Source organism: Lucilia sericata, unplaced genomic scaffold (assembly GCF_015586225.1).
Source record: "Lucilia sericata isolate MDLA Ls3-8-SP2 unplaced genomic scaffold, ASM1558622v1 Contig000353F_arrow, whole genome shotgun sequence".
Classification (NCBI taxonomy): Eukaryota; Metazoa; Arthropoda; class Insecta; order Diptera; family Calliphoridae; genus Lucilia; species Lucilia sericata.
In genome coordinates this window covers 259,235-282,143 of record NW_023994373.1, presented here as the reverse complement: position 1 = coordinate 282,143, position 22,909 = coordinate 259,235, and the positions used below count along the sequence as shown (strand labels likewise).

Below are 22,909 nucleotides of genomic sequence, written 5' to 3'. Positions count from 1 at the left end.
TCCTGCCAATAGTTTGGCAAGCTCTTGTTGAGTTTAACTACAATCTTCATGGAATAATGCCTACAAATCTTAATCTTCAAACATTTTTGGTTGGCCTGGGCAACCTTCATCTTCAGTGTGAAAATCACCACTTCTGAATCGCATAAACCATCAAGCAATGGAACACATTTGCCATAAACTTCGGTAAGCAATCGATCTACGTGAGTGGCAATTTTTTGAAGAAGTAAATCAAAACGCTTTGTTGGCACATAATTCAAAATTTTATATCAGAGTCTTTCCGATTTGAACAAAGAGATGATGATCCAATATTAAACTTTGTAGTAAATAACTGCTCAAAATCGACTAAAGTTAAACAAGGAATCCTTAAGAACAAAGTGCTATATCTTCTGTTTAATTCCTTCTTATCGAAACTTTCTGCATCTTAGCGATATAATGATGTCCTATGTTAAAAATGGAATTCTCTAAAACGGCAGTACTGCTTGAGGTGTTATCGTATGGGAGAAGAATGCATGATATCTTATGTCATAGGGTGAAGAATTATCTCAGATACGAGTATAACAACTTCACAGCGAGAAAATTTCCTTTTTTTTTTCTGCTTAATCTTGGACCCCTTTAGATTTTGAGGTTTATCTTTTATAATATGTTAACTTTCTCGGATGATGCATAAATTGCATTCGCCGTCAGCACTTGAGTCATGAATTAAGGAAACTTATTGAGTATCTACTTATGAGATCATAATGTGAGGAGGAAGCCTCCAGATATTACATCACTCAGGAATACTGATTGGAAAATTCTAAGGAGGTACGTTTAGAATATTTCGTTTCTGAACGATAATTAGGCCAATTCTAAATAATAAACTCTCTGAAAGTTTGTTCCCTCTTCTATAACTAAAGCACGCAAGAGGGAACAAGCTCCCTTTGAATAATTGTTCATAATTGACCTGAATACCTTCATAGAATGTGTTCTATTGTTTTCAACGTGCGAGAGATACATATAAGGTTTGTTCCACCAACATTTTCCATGCAAAGGAGAACATAACGATAGCGTATTGTGTATTTCTGGTGTATTTCTTCGGATCCGTATTATTCATCCTCCTTTCAACCCAATAAAGCTATAAAGGCTACAAAATTGTTAATCCAGAGACCAAAGTACACCTTTCTGAAGAACTGAGCAGCACTGAACCCAAATATAAAAGTTGTCAACCTTAATTTTAAAGTCGACAGATTTGACATTTAGATGTCATAAGAGATTTTATAAATAAGCGTATCTTTGTGCTGTGTTAGTTAGGAGTTAGGAGTTTTTTTCCAAACTTCATGAAGCTCTGGAAAGCCTGACATGATGGAGAGATTCAGCGCTACTCAATCCTCTGGCTTTCGACTTTCTTAAATTTTTTCCTGTGTAATTTGCCATAACATCTTCTTTTGTAATGGACCATTAAATCATCGGGAAGAACTGTCGTGCATCATCGAGTGTATTGTAACTCGTTGGCTGCTCCCAAATTTTGGCATAATTAAGGTTGGGTTAGAGCAATACTTTACTGTTTCCGTTTAGATCTTTGTCGTTGGCAAGTATTTCAGACTTATGGTCAGATACCCTTGATATAAATAAATATATTTAAATTAAGATTAACCATTCTTCAGTAGAGTTTTAATTTTAATTTGATATTATATTGTAAACCCATCCACTGTGCAATTACTGTTAGTTATGTTTTATTCAAGCTTGCAACTTTGGCTACTAAATTCTTCATATACAATGTCGGTGCGATCCGCTTAAAAAATATCTAAGAATTTCTTAAGAACATTCTTGTTCTTAATTTTTCTTGTTTTATCTTTTGGCATCGTCTTCTTTTTCCACCCAGTGATCATAATTGATAATGATCAAAACGTTTTATCAAAATATTTTATATGTACAAATGAAAACGGCGAAAAAAATTTAAAGAAAATTAATTTGCTAACATTTTTATAAAAAACAAGAGTTAGCTAAGCTAAACAATTAGTTAAAAAGAGATCTCTCCTAATTCAGGTATATAAGGAAGCGATTAATAATTATCTTTAATATCTCAATAAAAACGATTATATTTGTGATATAATTGACATTTTTATAGTTTTTCCTTTAGAAGTCTATTTTTTTTACTCTAATAGTAAGTAAATAACCTATATGTATGTATAACCTATACCAATGTTGAAGTCAATGAAATCAATCAATTTTAAACGTTTAAATAAAAGAAATAACCTCTTTAAAACAATAACTACTTATTATTTAAAAAAAGAAAAATCACAACTCTAATAAACAAATTTGATTAACACCAATTAACTTAACATTATTACATTAAATACAAATTTAATGGTAAAATGGAAAAATAACAATATCTAATTGTTTTAAACCATTTATTATAAATTATAAAAGCTTTATTTATAAATAATTAAACAAACAATTCAATTAGATATTAAGCAAAGCTAAAGAAACAAAAGACTTAAGAAACAAGAGTTGCTTAAGACAAGCTAAACGTTTAAATAGTTTTTCATGAAACACCCAAAATGTCTTAAGAAAAACTAAACAATCTCTTTTTTTTTTTTGTTGTGTTTGTTGTTTATTGAATGAAAAATGATTGTAATATTTTAATTAATGTGTGGCAAGTAGAACACTTGTTAACATAATTTTGTTTGTTATAATAACAATGAAACTAACTAAAGAAACTCTTTGGCAAGTAGCAAACATTAAAAATAATGATGAAAAATTATTAGTTAAACTAGACAAGAAACTTGTTGCAATATAAACAAAGTTAATAAGCTATTCATTTAAATCAATCAAATCAAAAACGTTTTAGTTTTTGTGCTAATATTTAACCTTATTAAAAATCAAACACTTAAATTGTTGTTAAGAAAATTTCACTTTTTGAAAGAAACGAATAAAATCCATAACTAACTATAAATCTTAATTTAATGGTTTACTTGTTAAAACAATTGTTTTTTTTTTTGCCAAAATATAAAAATTAGTTTTTAAGACAAAATATTTAGGTTAGACTTACCAAATATCTGCTGATGCTGCTACCAATAGTTGCACGCAATCTAAACAACCTCTGGCTGCTGCATAATGCAGCGCTAATGCGCCTCCATTGGGCCTTTCCACCGAAGAAATACTGCCCGAGTGCATTGAATCGGAATATGTATCCAATTGATGGGAATGCATTTTCGTACTTTTATTATTATTGCTGTTGTTGTTGTTGTTACTGCTGTTATTGTTACAATTATTACTAGTGTTGTTGTTATTGTGTTGATTAAAATTTTGCAGGTTGCTGGCATTTAATTGAGGTGGCGCGTAATCATTGGTTGTTCTGGAAATACAAAAGAAAATAAGGAAAATTAAAGAAAACTGTAAAGAAAATTTATGTTTCTAAAAAATTGTGTTGCATTTTCGTTTTGTTGTACAAAAAAAATGTTTTACAACACTAGTTTTCTTTTTAAAAAGCATAAAAGTATGCTTTAGTTTTCTATTTAAAACAATTTGTGTGGCAAGTAGAGTTTAAGAAATGTAAGAAATGTTATAGCCAACTTTTAGGCTTTTGCATTAAATGATACTATGAAGTAAAACAAAAGACTTAAGCAACAAGCTTGATTAACATCTCATGAAGAATCTAAGAGAAATTTATTAAAAACTTATGAAATTTTTTAAAAATATGGAAATTTTAACAAAAAAAAAAAAAATTAAAGAACATTTTATGGAAATTTTTCTAAAAAAATAGCAAAATTTATCGAAAATTTCCTAAAAATATAAAATATTACGCAAGAATTTATTTATTTATTTATTAATTTATAAAATATAAAAAGAATTTATATAAAAAAAAAAACAGAAAATTAAAGAAAAATTATCAAATATTTTGTAAAAATTGAGAAATAAAAAAATTAAAATATGTAGAAAATTAAACTTTTTCTAAAAATGGCAAATTTTTTCGATAGAACAGAAAGAAAGTCAATCGAAAATTTGCTAAAAATAGAAAATTTATTGAATTTTTCTTAAAAATATAAAATTTATTAAATTTTTTTTAAAATGGAAGGGAAATACATTGAAAATTTACTAAAAATAAAAAAAATTTCCTGAAAATTTTCTAAAAATGGGAAACGTATTGAAATTCTTCTAAAATAAGAAGGAAATTTTTTGAAAATTTCCAAAAAATAGAAAATCGATAACAAATCGAAAATTTCCTTAAAATAGAAAATCTATCGAATATTCTCTAAAGAAAAATTGTTGAAAATTTTCTTAAAATAGAAATTTAATCAAAAATTTTGAAATTTTCTTAAGAATCCGACCTTTTATCGAAAATTTTGGAAAATTGGGAAATTTATTGAAAATTGTTTAAAGTTTCGTAGGAAATAGAAATTTAATTGAAAAATAAGATATTTATCGAAAAATTTTTAAAAATAGGATATATATTGAAAATTTTCTACAAATAGAATATTTATTGAAAATTTCTTAAAAAATCTAAAATTTTCGAAATGTCGAACATTTATTGAAAATTTTCTAAAGTTTCGTAGGAAATAGAAATTTTATCGAAAATTTTCTAAAAATAGAAAATATATTGAAAATTTCCTAAAAATAGAAAATTTATTGAAAAATTCTTAAAAATCGAAACTTTTCGAAAAGTGGGAACTTTATTGAAAATTAATTTTTTTTTAAATTGGAAGGAATAGAAAATTAATCAAAAATTTCCTAAAATAAAAATTTATCAACAATTTTCTAAAAATAGGAAATATATTAAAAAATTTCCAAAATTGGAAGGAAGGAATAGAAAATTTATCGAAAATTTCCTAAAAATAAGAAATTTATCGAAAATTTTCTCAAAATAGGAAATATATTGAAAATTTTATAAAACTATAAAATTTATCTAAAAATTTCCTAAAAATATAAAATTTATTGAAAATTTTCTTAAGTTTAAAAAAAAATTCAAAAATTTTATAAAAATGTGGAATTTATTAATAATTAATAATTATTATAATTAATTATTATTATTAATAAATAATAATAGGAAATATATTGAAAATTTTCTAAAATTGGAAGGAAGGAATAGAAAATTTAAAAATAAGAAATTTATAGAAAATTTTCTAAAAATAGGAAATATATTGAAAATTTTATAAATATATTAAATTTATTGAAAATTTTCTAAAATTTTAAAAAATATAGAAAATTTTCTCAAAATGGGGAATTTATTAATAATTTACCAAAAAATTTCTAAAAATGGGTAATTTATTAAAAATGTTCTATAAATAGAAAAGGTATCAACATTTTTCTAAAAAAAGAGAAAGTTGTCTAAAACTGAAAAATTTAATTTTCTAAAAATGAAAAATAAAATTTTCTAAAAATAAAAATATTAATCAAAGTTTTATAAAAATAAAAATTGGTTGTCAAATTCCGAAAAATACAAAAAAAAGGTCGAATATTTCCTAAAATAAGATATTTATTAATATTTTCCTATAAAAGGAAAAATTTGGAAAATTCCTAAAAACTGGAACAAACTTGTAAATTTGTTCAATATATATAAGTTTGGAAAATTTGTTCATATCATATAAATATGAAATTACATATGTATTTTTACTTAATTCTAATTATTTTCTTGTTTAACTCTGGTTTAAGATTTTGTTAACATTTAAATATTAATGTCAGTGCTTTTGTACTTTTTAATCAAATTTACGAAGAAAAACTTTCCCAATTAAGTTAAAACTGAAAAATTATTTAAATTTTACACGCTCTTTTTACACTCAACTGTGTATAAAAATTAATGTACATATCAGATAAGAAAAATATGTACATTAGGGCTACATGTTTTATATTGAGAGTTTTAAAGGTACTTAATATAGCCCACGAAGAATTTAAACGATATATATCGAGTGCTTTAATTCATATAGGGCCGACATACATAAATATTCCGTTAAAATATTGCATATCTTTGGAAAATTTTATACCGGTATAGTTCTTAACCTCTCAATGTGTTATCACTCCAATAAGCATCAAACTAGCATTTGCGCCTAATTTTAGTTACATCCCTAATGAAAACAAAAATAATTACTTTATAAATATATATCACTTTTTAGTTATACACACTACTAATTAAATTATTTACACTTTTTAACTAGTATTCTTCTGAGTTAAGCAGTTACCCAAATATTTATTTAATTTAACAAAATCTACAAAATTTCTTTATTTCTTTAAAAAAAATTTTTACATTTACATGCTCTACTAATAATGTTTTATATTTTGAGCTGCTATATAGAGTGAAGCCGAATGAATATAGTCTTAAAGGTGTCTCGTTCTTAAAAATTAAAGCACCGAAAAAATATAAAACAAAATAAGAACTAAAAGTAAAAGTTTTTTTTTTTCATTTACACTTGTTTTATGTTCATTACTTTTATTACATATGTACACATTGAGTGTTGTTTAATTTCTTGAGAAAATTTTAATGGGTTTTGATTTCATTTTCTAATAAATTTATTGCAGAAAACTGTTATAAAATTCCGTTGTTGTAAATGAAGAAAAATGAAAAGTACGAGTATTATAAGTTAGAGTATACAGGCAAATCCCGGTATAATGAATCTCATTTTAACGAAAATCCGATATAACGCACATTGTTAGTTAGCATGTCTCACCTATCGATAAAAAGCATTCACTTTTTTTACAATCTGAATCTGCAAGATGCGAAGTTAACGATAAGTTTTGCATCAATAAAGTTTAAATCGGACACGTGCAATTAATAAAATTTTGCAGCTAAACAAATTATTTCGAAGAGGACGATGATATCCCATCATGGCATAAGACAAAATTATCTATTCTCAAATTCAGTTTTTTTCTTAAAAAATTTTAATTTTATCTTTTTGATTAATTTTGGATCTAATAAATTAAATGAAATGAAGGAAAGAGGTGGGAACTATTTTTCAACTATTTATTCAAACAGACAGATGTTCAAAATTGAAAAAAACTTTTGCGTTCTTATTAGTTGTTTGGAATAAAATTTAAAAAGATAATTTTATATATTGAATTAAATTGTTTTTTGTTCATTAAATATAAACATACATTTACTAAGAAATATAATTCCGATACAACGAATTTTTCGATTTAACGAAAAGCTGACATGATTATCAGTTATAAGGGGAGTAGCCGGTATTCTAGCTAGCAATCAATCAATAGAGCGAGCGAGCGAGCGAGCGAGCGACCGAGCGAGCGACCGAGCGAGCGAGCGAGGGAGCGAGCGAGCGAGCGAGCGAGCGAGACGAGCGAGCGAGCGAGCGAGCGAGAGAGCGAGCGAGGAGCGAGCGAGCGAGCTAGCGAGCGAGCGAGCGAGCAGCGAGCGAGCGAGCGAGCGAGCGAGCGAGCGAGAGCCGAGAGCGAGCAGCGAGCGAGCGAGCGAGCGAGCGAGCGAGCGAGCGAGCGAGCGAGCGAGCGAGCGAGCGAGCGAGCGAGCGAGCGAGCGAGCAGCGAGCGAGCGAGCGAGCGAGCGAGCGAGCGAGCGAGCGAGCGAGCGAGCGAGCGAGCGAGCGAGCGAGCGAGCGAGCGAGCGAGCGAGCGAGCGAGCGAGCCAGCGAGCGAGCAGCGAGCGAGCGAGCGAGGAGCGAGCGAGCGAGCGAGCGAGCGAGCGAGCGAGCGAGCGAGCGAGCGAGCGAGCGAGCGAGCGAGCGAGCGAGCGAGCGAGCGAGCGAGGAGCGAGCGAGCAGCAGCGAGCGAGCGAGCGAGCGAGCGAGCGAGCGAGCGCGAGCGAGCGAGCGAGCGACCGAGCGAGCGAGCGAGCGAGCGAGCGAGCGAGCGAGCGAGCGAGCGAGCGAGCGAGCGAGCGAGCGAGCGAGCGAGAGAGAGAGCCAGCGAGCGAGCCAGCGAGCGAGCGAGCGAGCGAGCGAGCGAGCGAGCGAGCGAGCGAGCGAGCGAGAGAGCGAGCGAGCGAGCGCGAGCGAGCGAGCGAGCGAGCGAGCGAGCGAGCGAGCGAGCGAGCGAGCGAGCGAGCGAGCATCTACTAGTACGATCGATCTAGCTAAAGATCTATCGATTCTATCTATCTATCTATCTAGCTACGATCTCGATCCTATCTATCTATCTATCTATCTCTATCCTATCTATCTATCTATCTATATCTATCTATCTCTATCTACCATTATCTATCTACTTCATCTATCTATCTATCTATCTATCTATCTATCTACTATCTATCTATCTATCTATCATCTATCTATCTATCTATCTATAATCTATCTATCTATCTATCTATCGAGTATCTATCTATCTATCTATCTTCTATATTATCATCTATATCTATCTATCTTATATACATCTATCTATCTATCATATATCTATCTATCTATATATCTCATATCTACTATATCAGCTATCTATCTATCTATCTATCATCTATCTATCTATCATTATCTATCATCTATCTACTGATAGATCTATATCTATCTATCTATCATCTATCTATCTATCTATTATCTATCTATCTATCTATCTATCTTCTATTATCTATGTCGATCTATCTAGCTATCTATCTATCTATCTATCTATCTATCTACTGTTTTAAAAACCCTTAGAATTTTCCCATTTCTAAGCAGATTACTTTTTTTGCGATATAGTCATTATTTTCCAGACAATTGCTACTTTAAGATTTTAAAACGTACACATAATTATTACCTTCTGGCTTAGTTAAACAAGTTAATTGAACTTTAACCATTATACAGACATACATATTTAATTTAACTAATACTACAACACTTGTTGTAAATATTTTAAATTTAATGGAGACATTAAATTTTTAAGATTTTGATAATTGTTTTCTTCGGTTGCTTGTAAGTATTAGTAAATACGCATACACACAGAAACAAGCAATAAATAAATATTACTATATTACAAATAATTTTAATAATGTGTTAAAATAACATAAAAATACTATTTAAAATCATTTCTTATAAAAACCAACCAAATATTATGAATATATTTGCCAAAAAAATTAAACAACCAAAAAATATTATGCAAATTTTAAATTTTAAGTAAACATTTCACTTTTTGCATTTGTAAAGATTAAAATAAAAATGAAAACATTAAAAAAATTTTAAACAAAAAAAGAAGATTCACTTTTGTTTTCATCTTTTAAACAAACAATTGTTAAAGTCAGTTTGTATGTATGGGTATTTATTTGGAAATTTTCGTATTTAAACAAAAGTCACATACTACAAACGTAGTCATCATTTACTATTCAAACACGTATGTTGGTTATAAGATATGTACAGATAGTTGGATGGATGGATGTGTTACAATAAACCGCCACAGATTAAAATACTAAACAGAAAACCGTTAATAAATCTTGTTAATGGCGAAATTGTTAGAGTTTGTTGTTGTTTGTGTATATTTATTGTGTGAATAAATAAATGTACAAGTGTCGGTGTCTGTTTTGAATGTTTTTAAATTGAATTTCCCAGCATCAAATTTTTGCATTTATAGTACAATTAAAACAAACAAACAAATGAAGAAACTAAACAACCAATATTTGTTTGTTTTAATTGTGCCATTAATGCAAAATATGATGCTGGGGAAGCTGACAAGTATACCCAAGAATAAGTAATAGTATTTTACAATGTGAAAATGATCAGTGTCAGTCAGTTATAGATCAAAACATAAATAACTGACGACACTTCAATAAAAACATATATTTTATCTGAAAATTACCCAAAAAGTTGGTTTAAAGATTGGGGGTCTTATAAGAATTTAGAATATTTTAATATTTGTAGGGACATTTGAAAATATTCACATTCTTTGATCTTTCCAAAGTCATTGGCCAAGACCTTGTTATCGACCATCCGATAATATGGTTAAAAGAATAATGTCAGACATAAACCTTAAACATAGGCAACATGCTTATGTCAAGGGTACATCAGTGGACATCGCAACACAAAGGTTATCATTCGCTAGGAAATAGCTCATGGGCCTACTGATACTCAAGCAACACGTTCGTTGTAATCGATTTTTATTACAATTTTTGCCCAAAAAGTTAATCAGCTAATTGAATCAAAAGTTAGAATAGATCTAATTACGCTACTCTATGGCAATGTGTCTCTGGTAGGCATGTGTGCCTTTAGCACTGTTGAGAATTGCTGGTCCTATACTCTATGTGTTGTCTACATTTTTATTTTTGCTCAATGATTATTCCTGATCTAAATACTTATCTCTGTCATTGAGGGTTTTTTGTCTTTCTTATGAAAAGACTGATTTCAGACTTCGTTGGGTTAACACTTATGGTTGAGCCTAGTTTAAGGCCCCGTTCAAGGTCTCCTTGGCCCTTCTACACAAGTAGATTGAAGTTAATGACATCAGTTTCATATTGGACAAATAAGTCTATGTTCATTCCCGGTTAGAGTTCTAGATAGACTATTAAATAAGCATGATTAATCTATTCTATCTATTTCTTAAGTTAATCCAGACATGGAGCGCCCGATCATCACGAAACTGTTCTAAGGATTGAATAAGGGTATCAGTTTGTAAGTTGTTGAAAGCACATTCGTTATCAGTGCAAGTGTTAGCTAAAGCTCTGGGAATTATGCTGGATATTTCCCCAATTTAATCATACATAAGATATGAGGCCGGGCGGCTCTTACATTAGGGAACATCAGGGAAAATACCTGTAGGAATCAATTTTTACGCCTATGGTTCTAAATTGGCAGACAAAACGGACCTGGGGTCTGTCTACATTGAAAATCTAAAAAATGAAATTCACTACCTTCTAAATATTACAACACAGGCATAAGTCGAAGCCCAGAGACCTAAATATACCTTTATAGAGGACTGACCAGCGCTAAATCTACATTACATCATGTTTTCTATGCCTTTTTTGGGTTTGTTTGAAGTCTATAGATGGCTAAAAGGCTGGACCGATGTTCCCGAAATTTTCAGTGATTTCGCGTAAGTCTGTAAGGAACAATAGGCAACTTTTTACTTCAAAATTTCAAGTGGACGAGTTGCCATGCTCACATTCAAAATAAATATAGATATTAAAAGAGCCATTAAATTTTGCACGAACAACTTTGACATCCATATTTAGGAATTAAATGGACGTTATAGCTTTAGTGGGCGTGGCAAGTCTCATATAAAGAAAATCTTAAATTAGTATATCTAAGAAAATATAACAGCTAGAGCGCTCAAATTTTTTCTGAGCCAATTTAGTATCAATATGAACATTAAGGTTAAAAAATGGGCGGATAAGCAATAGGAGGCGTGGTATCTGCAATATGAAGAAAAATCGTTTAACTGCAAAAGTATTAGAGGTAAAATTCTCAAATTTTGTATGAACTTTGATAAATTTTTATATAAACATTTCGGTAATAAATTGGCGGACTTAGCAGTAGGGGGTGTGGTACCTCCCGTATGATATTTGGGAAACTATTACAGCTAAAATCAGGATTTGGTATAATAATTTTAATTGATATTTTGTTTATGTGGAAGTTCAGTAGATTTCAAAAATCCGTTCAAAAGTTTTTTAGTTTACTTGAGATTCTAACCGTTAAGTGTTATCACAAATCACTTAGGTCCACTTATATGTTTACTTGGTATAGATTGGTATATTTGATTTAATATTCAAAATATAATCATGATCAATTTATAAATTTTGTTTATTTTTTGTAATTTCTCTCTTAATTTCTTCTCTTGTTTTTTAAACTTTGCGCACATTTGTATTGTTTTCAAAATTACATATTTTAAATTTTGTTTTGTTTTACTATAAAATAGAAAACATTTCTTTTAACAATACATGTCAATTTCATAATAATAATAAACTTGAAAATTTCACTTGGCACACCTTCCCTGTTTTTTTTTTTAATTTTCTTCATATATTCAACATTTGCGTAAACATTTATATTAGGTTTTTTTTATTTGTTTAAATTTCGTTTTTTTTCTCTTTACCTTAATTTTATGGCAATATCGCGACATTTAACACATGGCACTTGTTTATTTTTGAGCAACATTTCCACAGGTGTTGGAGCATTTAACGAGTCATATGAAGAATCTGTTTCACTGTTAGTAAAATTCATATGTTCTACCGGTTTTAAATTGAGACCTGATTTTTTCGCCGCCCGCGGAGAGGAGGAGGAGGAGTCATCTAGGGAACCTCCTAGGCCTCTTTTACTGAAATAACCTAAATGATCCTCTACACTGGAATGGGCATTGAAAAGTATGCGCTCATATTCCGCTACATCACATTCATTTAGGGAAACTTTTTGTTCAAATACCCGAGGTCTTAGAGCGGTCTGCTTGAGTAGTTCCATTCTTTTGTGTCGTAGTTCTATGGAAAATATTAAACGAACACGCACAAATCTACGTAAACGAGCTTGAGATGCCTTAAGATTGGCCCGTTTTAGCTGACGGCGATTTTGTTTTAGTTCTAGTTTTTCTAAACGTGTTAAGGACTTGGCACTGATATTTAGAGGTGCTGAACTATAATCGTTTAAGGCTAGCAAATCTAAATTAGAACGATATTTACGCCAAGGCACTAAATCAAATTGACCAAAACGTTTTTCACAATTTTCACCTAAACCCGACCAGGGATGAAAATTTTCCTTAGAATCGTTATAACACAAAATCCAATCGGAAGAAGAACCAGCAGAATTGGAGGTCGTATTTGTGGTCGAAGAAGAAAATGAAGTAGATTTTTTAGTGTTGTTGTTATTACTGACTTTCTTGCGAGCCAATGGCGAATTAACTAATTTATTTTTACAACTGACTTGTGGTTTATGATAGAGTTTATAGCGCGGCACCAATTTCTTTTCCAACATGCGTGTATCTAAACCATATTCGCTACGTAATAATTCCAATTCTTTTGATGAGGCAGCATACTGAGCACCATTCCACAATGTTACCGGTGCTGCTGTTGCCGTTGCTGTAGAGATTCTTGTTGCCGTTGTATTGGTAGATAGAAAACTCTCACGGCGAGACATAATCTAATTAAAATCGAGAAAAAATAATGTAATTTGTAACTCTGTGTGTGAATATTAGTTTTTATTTTAGTTTATTTTGGTTGATTTTAGGGTTTTTTTGTTCGATCTTTTTTGGCGTTTTATTTTTTGTTATATTAATAATTTTCATTCTAAACTCATTATTAGTTTCCGGTGTATGATTTTGAGGGGGTTTCCGTTTTTTGTTTAGCTGTGGTGAGAGTGAGTGAGTGAGTGTATTTGTATTTGATTGTTTATCTTTATGTATGCTTTGTTTATTCTTGTTAGAGTTGTATGGGTTAACGCGCACTTGTTCATTTATTAACCGAGCGAGCGAACAGATTGGACGACGTCTGTTCGTTGTAACGTATTTTCCGAAAATGATGACAAATGTTTTTGAAAAGGTATGCAAAACCCCTAAAACCTTAAATTCAAAAATTAACGTTTAGTTTAGTTTTTATTTATGTTTTTGTTTTTAGAGAAAAAAATGTTATTTTATAAATATAATTTTTTTGGAGTATCTGTCTGTTTTTGCTCTTTGACTTGTTACCTTTTTGCGTATTTTAATGAATGATTTTTTCAGCTATTCGCTCATTTTAACACTCATTCTTTTGTTTATTTTTTTTTAATATTTTACTATTGTTATTATTAACCTTTTTTTAAGAGCGTAGTTTTTAGTTTGTTTTTAATAGATTTTTAATAATTTTTACAGTGTTTTGTAATACTTTGTTTTCACTCCAAATCGTTAACGTAATCTTTGTATTTTGTTTAATTTGTTTGAATATATTTAAATTGATTGATTTGTAGGTTAGTGGTATTATATTTCAGTTTTATTTTAAAATTATTAAGCAATATGTATCATAATAATAATAATAATTTTGAACAAATTAACTGGTTTATAATAAAGAAAATGTTAAAAATAAAATTTTCTTTCAAAACATTCCTATTTATAGATTTTGTATAAAAGTAATATAATGAATATCTACATGTTTTTAACTTCCTGTCTAGTAAGATTTTAATACGTTTTGGTGAGTTTTTCTTTATATTAAACAACTAAATTTGGCACATGTTCTTTTTTAACAATTTAAAAATGAATTTTTTATAGTTTTTATTGTTCTATAATAAAAACAAGTTCAAAACTTTAAAACTATTGCAGTCTTTACCGGTCTTTTCCAGACCGTCACATACTAATATCATCTAATAATATAGCTCCAAAGGTTGTTATTATCAAATTCCCTAAAAGTTAATTATGCCCTAGGAAAACTTCATATTTGCACAAGAATGTAAACAAACATCTCAGTCACCTTCGTTTCGAAAACTTCGTTACACACCTTAGTTTTCGAATAAATTTAATATTTTTGGCATAAGGTTGTGGTATAATAATATTGAAATATTATCACATTTATTCAATAAAAACATAATTGATCACTCGTATAAATACAATAGCAAACATCTTTAAACAAATAAACTTATAAACAAATTGAGCTTATTTGTTTATAACTTGTCCAAGGGTATTCATATTTATAATAATAATATAAAGAAATCCATTTCAAATTCAAAAACATTTTAAACAAATTCTTGAAAAAATAAATCAAATGATTTTAAACGAGTTAAAAATGTCGAAACAAGTGGTAAATTTAAAATTAAATTATATTTTAAGGCGTGGCAAAGTAGGCGTATTATGCGTATTTAGATAAGGGGTTGCATGTTAAATGGCTCGGTCGCAAGAATTTTCATTCAGTCTTTTGTGTAATCTTGTGAATTTGTTTGTCCCCGAGAATAACAACCGGTACTTTTAAAAACATTTATAACATTCGATAGTTTCAGTTCAGATTATGAAAGGGTCCTGTATCAAGATATCATAGGCTGCGCTATTGCAGAGCGTGGTAATCACATATAAGGTGTTAGAGTCTTTAGAAAAGGTTAGAAAAGGTGTTGTCTTGTGAATTTGTTTGATTCCGAGAATAACAACCGGTAGTTTTAGTTCAGATTATGAAAGGGTATTGTCTCAAAATATCATAGGCTGCGCTATTGTAGAGCGGGTTAACCACATAGAAGGTATCGTATATATTCCTCGCCTAGATAACTTCCAAAGTAGCTCACTGGATTTAAAGTCGAATCATATAGTGTCTAATAAGTATGTCAAAAGAAGTCTTAACTAATTTATATTAATGCTTAAGCATACATCCTTTGATTTAACTCCTTAGTATTAGTCCATATTATGATAGGATCTTAGGTCGATATAGTTATCGTAGGCAGTAATGACGTAGAAGTACATAAAAATTCTTCGTTCGGACAACTCCTATGGGGTAGCTCATACGATGTAACGTCGAATCATGAAGTGTCCAGTATGGAAAGTGTTAAGAAGTTTATATTAAACCTTAAGATGAGTGAAGGTCTTCTTTATTGAAAAACCTATTTTTTTAAAAGACGGAAAAAGCATTTTGTTTACTCCGCTAGAGGTAATAGTGGACTATCATTAGTTTCATTTGTCGATCATGTTCTATGTCACGTCCTTAGGATATGAACATTCTTTTGAGAAATATTTTCGCGTCAGGGACCATCCGTTTATAGCGCATTCGTATTTCCCCTAATTACCTCGAACCCACATAAACTCAATAAAGTCTCAGTTGGAAGGGGGAGTGAATTCAATTGGGAAGACATTTCGACCATAAAATTGTAAGCATTAATAAATTTCAACATCGACATTACTAAGACTAAGATCATAGGTGAAAGTTCTAGAGTCAACAGCCGTAACAGTTTTTGAAACATCAGTGTAAACTGGGATGATGCTGGTGGTTATAGCTCTGTAGACTGATTTGGAAGGTACCAAACCTACTGTCCTAAAAACGATATATCTTTTATGGGGTGAAGTCTTCTCAAATGAGATTATGACTAAATGGGCCTGATTGTTTGAGTCTAAGAGCCGATTTAGTAGAAATGAATTTGAGGGTATTGTCTTCAGCTCTCCACCAGACAAGAGAATCTGAGTAAATCTTATAACCATTGTCTATAGGGGAAGATATATGTAAGTCCTCATTTCATTCTGAATCCCTCCAAACCACAGTAAATTATTGTAAAAAACGAGCCATACATTAGAATCTATGAGTAATCATTTTTTTATTTTTACCACAACCACTCTTAAACGAACGTCATGCAATTTTTGTAAAAAAAAAAAAATAAATAATACAAAATTACATAAACTTTTATATTACCAAATGCTGGTTGCCTATTCTACTGCACTTCATCTCTTTCTCTATATAGTGGCTAATAATTCCTTGTAAAAATTCTTTGTCTTTTTTGTTGTTGTTATCAATATATATATAGAAACAAATTCAACAAATAACTTCAAATACGTTACAGTTGGTTGCGCACGCGCCATTAACACGATCATTCATTTTTTTGTTATTATGTATTGTTTTCATTACAATTACGTTGCTGGTAAGTAGTTATTTACAATTTATATTTGAAAAAAAAAAAAAGAAAAACTGAAAACTCAAAGTTCTAAGCCATCGATTTTCATGAGACAACAATTGTAACTACAATAAGAATCGGTGGTAACTTCGACTATGACGAATATTATATACCCTTCACATGATACTCTACTAAAAAAGTACCCTATTTTAAAAAAGTTTTACAAATAAAAATTATACATATGAATAATTGGAAATACAAACGGATTGACAAACTTATATTACCCTAACAAATATATTGTTATAACAATCAAAATTTTAAATAGTTTTAATAAACGTGAATTAATATTAAACGTACACAATTATTGAGTTGGAAAAAGATGATGACTTTTAGTAAACAATGTCTAGAAGTTAGTGACTTTTGGTTATTGTTGAAAGGTCATGTACCTACACTTCAATGGGCACTGGCTGTGTAATTATTAAGTATTTAAATTATAATGATTGGAAAATATCGAAAATATTATAATGGAAAAATGTTTGTGGTTTTTTAAAAAGAATGAAGTTATTTTCTTACTTTGTAAACTAAAATTTCTTATAACTAATATAAAAAAATAGATAATGATCATTATCAAATTTGCATAAACAAAAGACTTAAGATAAAAACTCGCAGTAATTCTGAAATGTTTTCCATAAAAAGAAAATTTTATCGAAAATGAATCGATACAAATAAAATTTTATCAAAAATTATTCGATAAAAGAAAATGATATCGAAAATATAATAGAAAATTTTATCGAAAATTAATCGCTAAAAGGTAAATTTTATAGAAAATTTATTAATAAAAAGAAAACTTATCGATAAAAATAAAATTTTATCGAAAATTAATCGATAAAAAGAAATTCATATCGTAAACTTATCGGTAAAAAGAAAATTTTCTATGAAAAAACAATTTTATCGAAAATTTATCGATGAAAAGAAAATTTATCGAAAAATAAAATTTTATTGAAAATGTAGCGATAAAAAGAAAATTGTATCAAAAATTTATCGAAAATCTTTCATAAAAGAAAAAAGAAAATTTTATCGAAAATTAGTCGATAAAAGGAAAATTTTACAGCAAATTTATCAATAAAAAGAAAATAAAATCGAAAATTTTCTATAAAAATAAAATTTTACTGAAAATTTTTCGATTAAAAGAAAATGTTATCGAAAATTTCATGATAAAAAGAAAGTTTTATCAAAAATTTATCGATAAAAAGAAAGGTTTATGGAAAATTTATCCATAAAAAGAAATTTTTCGAAATTTATCGATAAAAATAAAATTTTAACGAAAATTTATCGACAAAAAGAATATTTTATAGAAAATATATCTATAATAACAAAATTTTATCGATAAAAGGAAAATTTTATCGATAAAAAGAAAATTTTATCGAAAATGTTATCGATAAAAAGAAAATTTTATTGAAAAAGAAAATTTTTCGAAAATTTTCTATAAAAAGAAAATTTGACGAAAATTTTCTATAAAAAGAAAATTTTTCGAACATTTTCTATAAAAAGATAATTTATCGAACATTTTCTATAAAAAGAAAATTTGTCGAAAATTTTCTATAAAAAGAAAATTTTTCGAACATTTTCTATAAAAGATAATTTATCGAACATTTTCTATAAAAGAAAATTTATCGAAAATGCTCTATAAAAAGAAAATTTATCGAAAATGTTCTATAAAAAGAAAATGTTCTATAAAAAGAAAATGTTCTATAAAAAGAAAATTTATGGAAAATGTTCTATAAAAAAAAAAATTATCGAAAATGTTCTATAAAAAGAAAATTTATCAAAAATGTTTTATAAAAAGAAAATTTATGGAAAATGTTCTATAAAAAAAAATATCGAAAATGTTCTATAAAAAGAAAATTTAACGAAAATGTTCTATAAAAAGAAAATTTATCGAGAATGTTCTATAAAAAGAAAATTTATCGAAAATGTTCTATAAAAAGAAAATTTATCGAAAATGTTCTATAAAAAGAAAATTTATCGAAAATGTTCTAAAAAAATAAAATTTATGGAACATTTTCTATAAAAATAAAATTTATCGAACATTTTCTATAAAAATAAAATTTATCGAACATTTTCTATAAAAAGAAAATTTATCGAACATTTTCTATAAAAAGAAAATTTATATAGAATTTTTATAGATAACAGAAAAAATTTTGTCAAAAATTTTCTATAAAAAGAAAATTTTGTCAAACATTTTCTATAAAAAGAAAATTGTAGCGAAAATTTACTATAAAAAGAAAATTTTATCAAAAAATTTTAATGAAAAGAGAATTTAACTGAAAATTTTCTATAAAAAGAAAATGTTATCGAAAAATTTCTAGAAAAAAAGAAATTTTACGAAAAGTTTTTACAAACAGAAATTTCTATATAAAAAGAAAATTTTATCGAAAAGTTTCTATAAAAAGAAATTTTTCTTAAAAAAAGAAATTTAACAAAAAGTTTTTACAAAACAGAAAATTTATAAAAATAAAATTGTATCATAGAAAGCAAATTGTAACGAGAATTTTCTATAAAAAGAAAATTTATCGGCAATTTCTTCATAGTTTGAACTGTAAGATATTTGAACTGATAACGATACCCATCCCCAAGAAACCAGCCACAGAAATAGTTCTTTTTTAGCTAAAGATAATAATGAAAAATGCAAAAATTTTTTGTATTTCACTCAACCCAAAATTTTCAGGTTCAATAAAGATAAATAAATATCACCATCATCATTGTTAAGATTGGCAATAGTAAGCACTAGCTTACATAAGGCATTGAAAAGAGGTTACAAGTTCATTGGTGACAGGTGACATATTGACAACAACAACAAGAATCCCCTATTGTAAGCAATTACAATTACACACTAAACTAAACACAAATGAGAGAGAGAAAAAAAAACAAACTTGAAATATTTTTTTTTTTAAATAAATCATGTTAAACAAAAATAAAACAGACAAATTTACAACTCAAAATCATTGAAGTGTAAAGCAAAACATGACAAAATGATTCCCATTCATATTCTCAAGAAAATTAAAAAAAAAATATGACAATTTTTCAACAATGTAAACAAAATAAAGATCATATTTTATAATTTAAATAAAAAATAAACATATAGAACCTATATGTTTAATTGTTTAAACAAAAATACGACCTTTATTTGTTGTTGAAAAAAGATATATGTTTGTATTCTGTAAAAATATTTATTTTTTTAAATTACAAATCATCCAACCATAGAAAAGTTGTCAAATTTGTTTCTATAAATTTACGCAGAATTTTTTTAGACCTCATAATGGTTGTTGATGGTTTTTCAAAATATTTTCTGTTCTGAGTGCAAAAAAAAGGTAATTAACCTTGACAAGCCACCAGAAACTTTAAAGTAATTAAATTTCCATTTTATTTGTTATTTTTTTGTATTCATTAAATGCAAATATATTTAGAAATGAGTTTGTAGTATTATATAATAAAGGTTTTTTTTTCAGTTAAATAAGTGTATTTGGAATAATTTAAATAGTTCATTATTGTAATTTTACTAGGGTGTTGAAATTTATATGACTTATAGTTAGACATAATGCTGTTAATTTTTGCAATGTTTTAATAAATTTGGTTTTAAACCCAAGTTTAAAGTTTAAACATCATTTTTGAAATATTTTTTAATGTTCTTATGAAGAACATATTTCCTAAGCAGAGGTCAACTTTGTATTGGCAATAGATTTAATAGGAATATTCTAGCTTTTTATCCTTTTAAATAACACTATAAATAAATAGATAGATAGAGATAGATAGATATGAAAAAGAAGAACGAAAATTGTAAAGAATCAAAAAGGACCATCGATTCCCCTCTTACAGATTCTCGTTAAATCAAGTCCTGTTCTCCCTAATATAATCTCATTCAATAAGGACCATGTATGTTTACTTTCACATTAAAAAAGAGCTATTTGAAGAGTCAAAATGTACCAATGACCTTGTATAGAACTTTTATGTTTCTAGCTTTAATATCATAAACACATTTAAAAAGTACTTTTTGAATAACGAATGTGCACGAAACAGTTTCCTCTTAAAAATACTCATTTATTAAGGACTGTGTGGGTTAATTTAATGCGTTTTGGGTTTATATCATATAAAAATATATAAGTACTATTTAAAGAACAAAAAAAGTACCAAAAAGTTACTTTTTACAGATTCTTATTTACTTGGAACGAAAAAGTACCAAAAAGTTCCTTTTTATAGATTGTCAATAAATTAGTTAGTTTGAAATCCAAAGAAATACACCTAGGTAACAATCGGACCTTATAATTATTTGAGAAATCACAAAATAACAATAATATTTCTTGCTAAAATCCAGCTCAAGGTTAAAAAACATTTTAAAGTATTAAGTTTCACATTTTTTACGCCTAATCCATAAATATATTTGCAAATAGCAATTTATGGCGGTTGAAAAAAAATTTAAATTGTTAAAACCAAATACTTTATTTAAAAGCATAATTGTTAAAAGAAAAATAATAAACGTATTAAACATTTTTTACTTAATTTTAATCAACACTGCCTAAACTCTATGAAATTTTAAAACAAAAGACTTAAGACACAAACTTTTTAAGTAACAATGTTTAAAAAACTGTTTTTTTATTATTGCTAAATAGCTAATTAAATATAAATAAAATTTAATTAAAAAAATAAATTGCCTAAGGTGTCACCATTATAATTAAATAAAAAATATATGTATAAATGAAAAGATTTGCAAAACTTTATAAACAACAAATTAAACAAAAAAGAAAAGTAAAAGTGAAGCTACTAAACTCCGCTTAAAAATAACAATAATAATAAAAAATTATTAATCAATAATCAGAAAACTGAATATGATTTAAAAATTTGAAATTTTGTTTAAATAAAAACAAAGAGCTTTTTTTATTTGAAAACGGCAGGTGTTAATTTTACATATTCTTTGTTTAGAATAAAAGACAACATTTGTTTGTTTAACACTGTTATTTAAAACATGTAGCTTAATATTTTTATAGAATTCGAGAAAAAAATGAAATTAAATCTGCGTAAACAACAATTTGTTTTTGGCAAATAACAAGTGGAAAATAATAATGATAATAACAAGCATTTCAAAATGTAAAGTGTTAGTGAGAGAAGAAAAAGCAGAAGACTAGGCAGCAAAAAAGCAGCAGTCGGCGGTGTGAAAGTATGTCAGTCAGTATTAATAATAAAAAACTGAAAAAAAAAACAGACCAAGAAACAACAATCTAGACAACAGCAGCGACAACTACATATTCACTGAACAATTAACATTTTTTTCTTTACTAAAGTTTTTGTTTTGTTTGTGTAATTTTTTTTTTGCCTTGGCCATATTAACAAACATATACGAAGTTTTGTTTCATAAAATAAGTCAACAAATGTACAAGACACTAAAGAAAAAGTTCACACAACCTGACGAAAGAAACGTTTGCTTTTATTACCCAAAGAAATGTTAATACAACCAAGTGCGGAATACTTGTATCCAACTAAACAAATTAAAGATTTGAATTAAAGGTATAATGTTTCAGGCATAATTTCCATCACCAAAGTTGAACATAGAGCAAATAAACAATGTTCAAGCAATGAAAGAGAGTTGTTTGTTAATAATAGATTTTAAAGTTAAAACAAAAAGAAAAAAAAAATAATCTTGATATCGTGCAATAGGCCAAGTTCAAAACCACCACCATTATCAACAGCAGATGTTGCTGCCACTATACTAATGTTGCCATCATAAATGTAACAACTGTAGGACTGATTACACCTTCAATAAGTCATTTAGTTGTAGCGGCATCGGACACCTACAAAAAGTTGAAGTTAAGGACAGCAACAAAAGTTATGTTATAAACAGACAGATAGGTAAATATATAGACAGATAGAAAGATAGATAGATAGATAGATAGATAGATAGATAGATAGATAGATAGATAGATAGATAGATAGATAGATAGATAGATATAGGTAGATAAATAGATAGATAGATAGATAGATAGATAGATAGATAGATAGATAGATAGATAGATAGATAGATAGATAGATAGATAGATAGATAGATAGATAGATAAATAGATAGATAGATAGATAGATAGATAGATAGATAGATAGATAGATAGATAGATAGATAGATAGATAGATAGATAGATAGATAGATAGATAGATAGATAGATAGATAGATAGATAGATAGATAGATAGATAGATAGATAGATAGATAGATAGACAGATAGATAGACAGATAGATAGATACATAGATAGATGTAGAAAGTGATTCTAAGCTAATAAATATGCGCCGAATTATCATCGTTAAGTAGGGTACAATAGACTTAAAAGTTCATTCAAAATTTTAATTAAATTATATTATTATTAGCAAATTATAATTTATTTTTAATCTAAAACCTTCTTCACCTTACAAATACTTCAATGCAAAAAAAATAATTTCAATCACGTTCTATAAAACTCAATTTTTCTATCATTATCTATTAAATAATTTTTTATTCATATTTTT

General features: G+C 28.0%; 1 protein-coding gene across 5 annotated transcripts in view; it reads right to left on the bottom strand.

Moving 5' to 3' along the window:
• LOC119604013 (putative uncharacterized protein DDB_G0289263) overlaps positions 1–22,909 on the bottom strand; it is a 280,690-nt gene that overhangs the window by 65,839 nt on the left and 191,942 nt on the right. For all 5 annotated transcript variants that reach the window (XM_037956336.1, XM_037956340.1, XM_037956337.1 and 2 more), the window contains one exon: positions 3,029–3,334. In XM_037956336.1, coding sequence (XP_037812264.1) covers positions 3,029–3,334 — 306 coding nt within the window. The remainder of the gene's footprint in view (positions 1–3,028; positions 3,335–22,909) is intronic.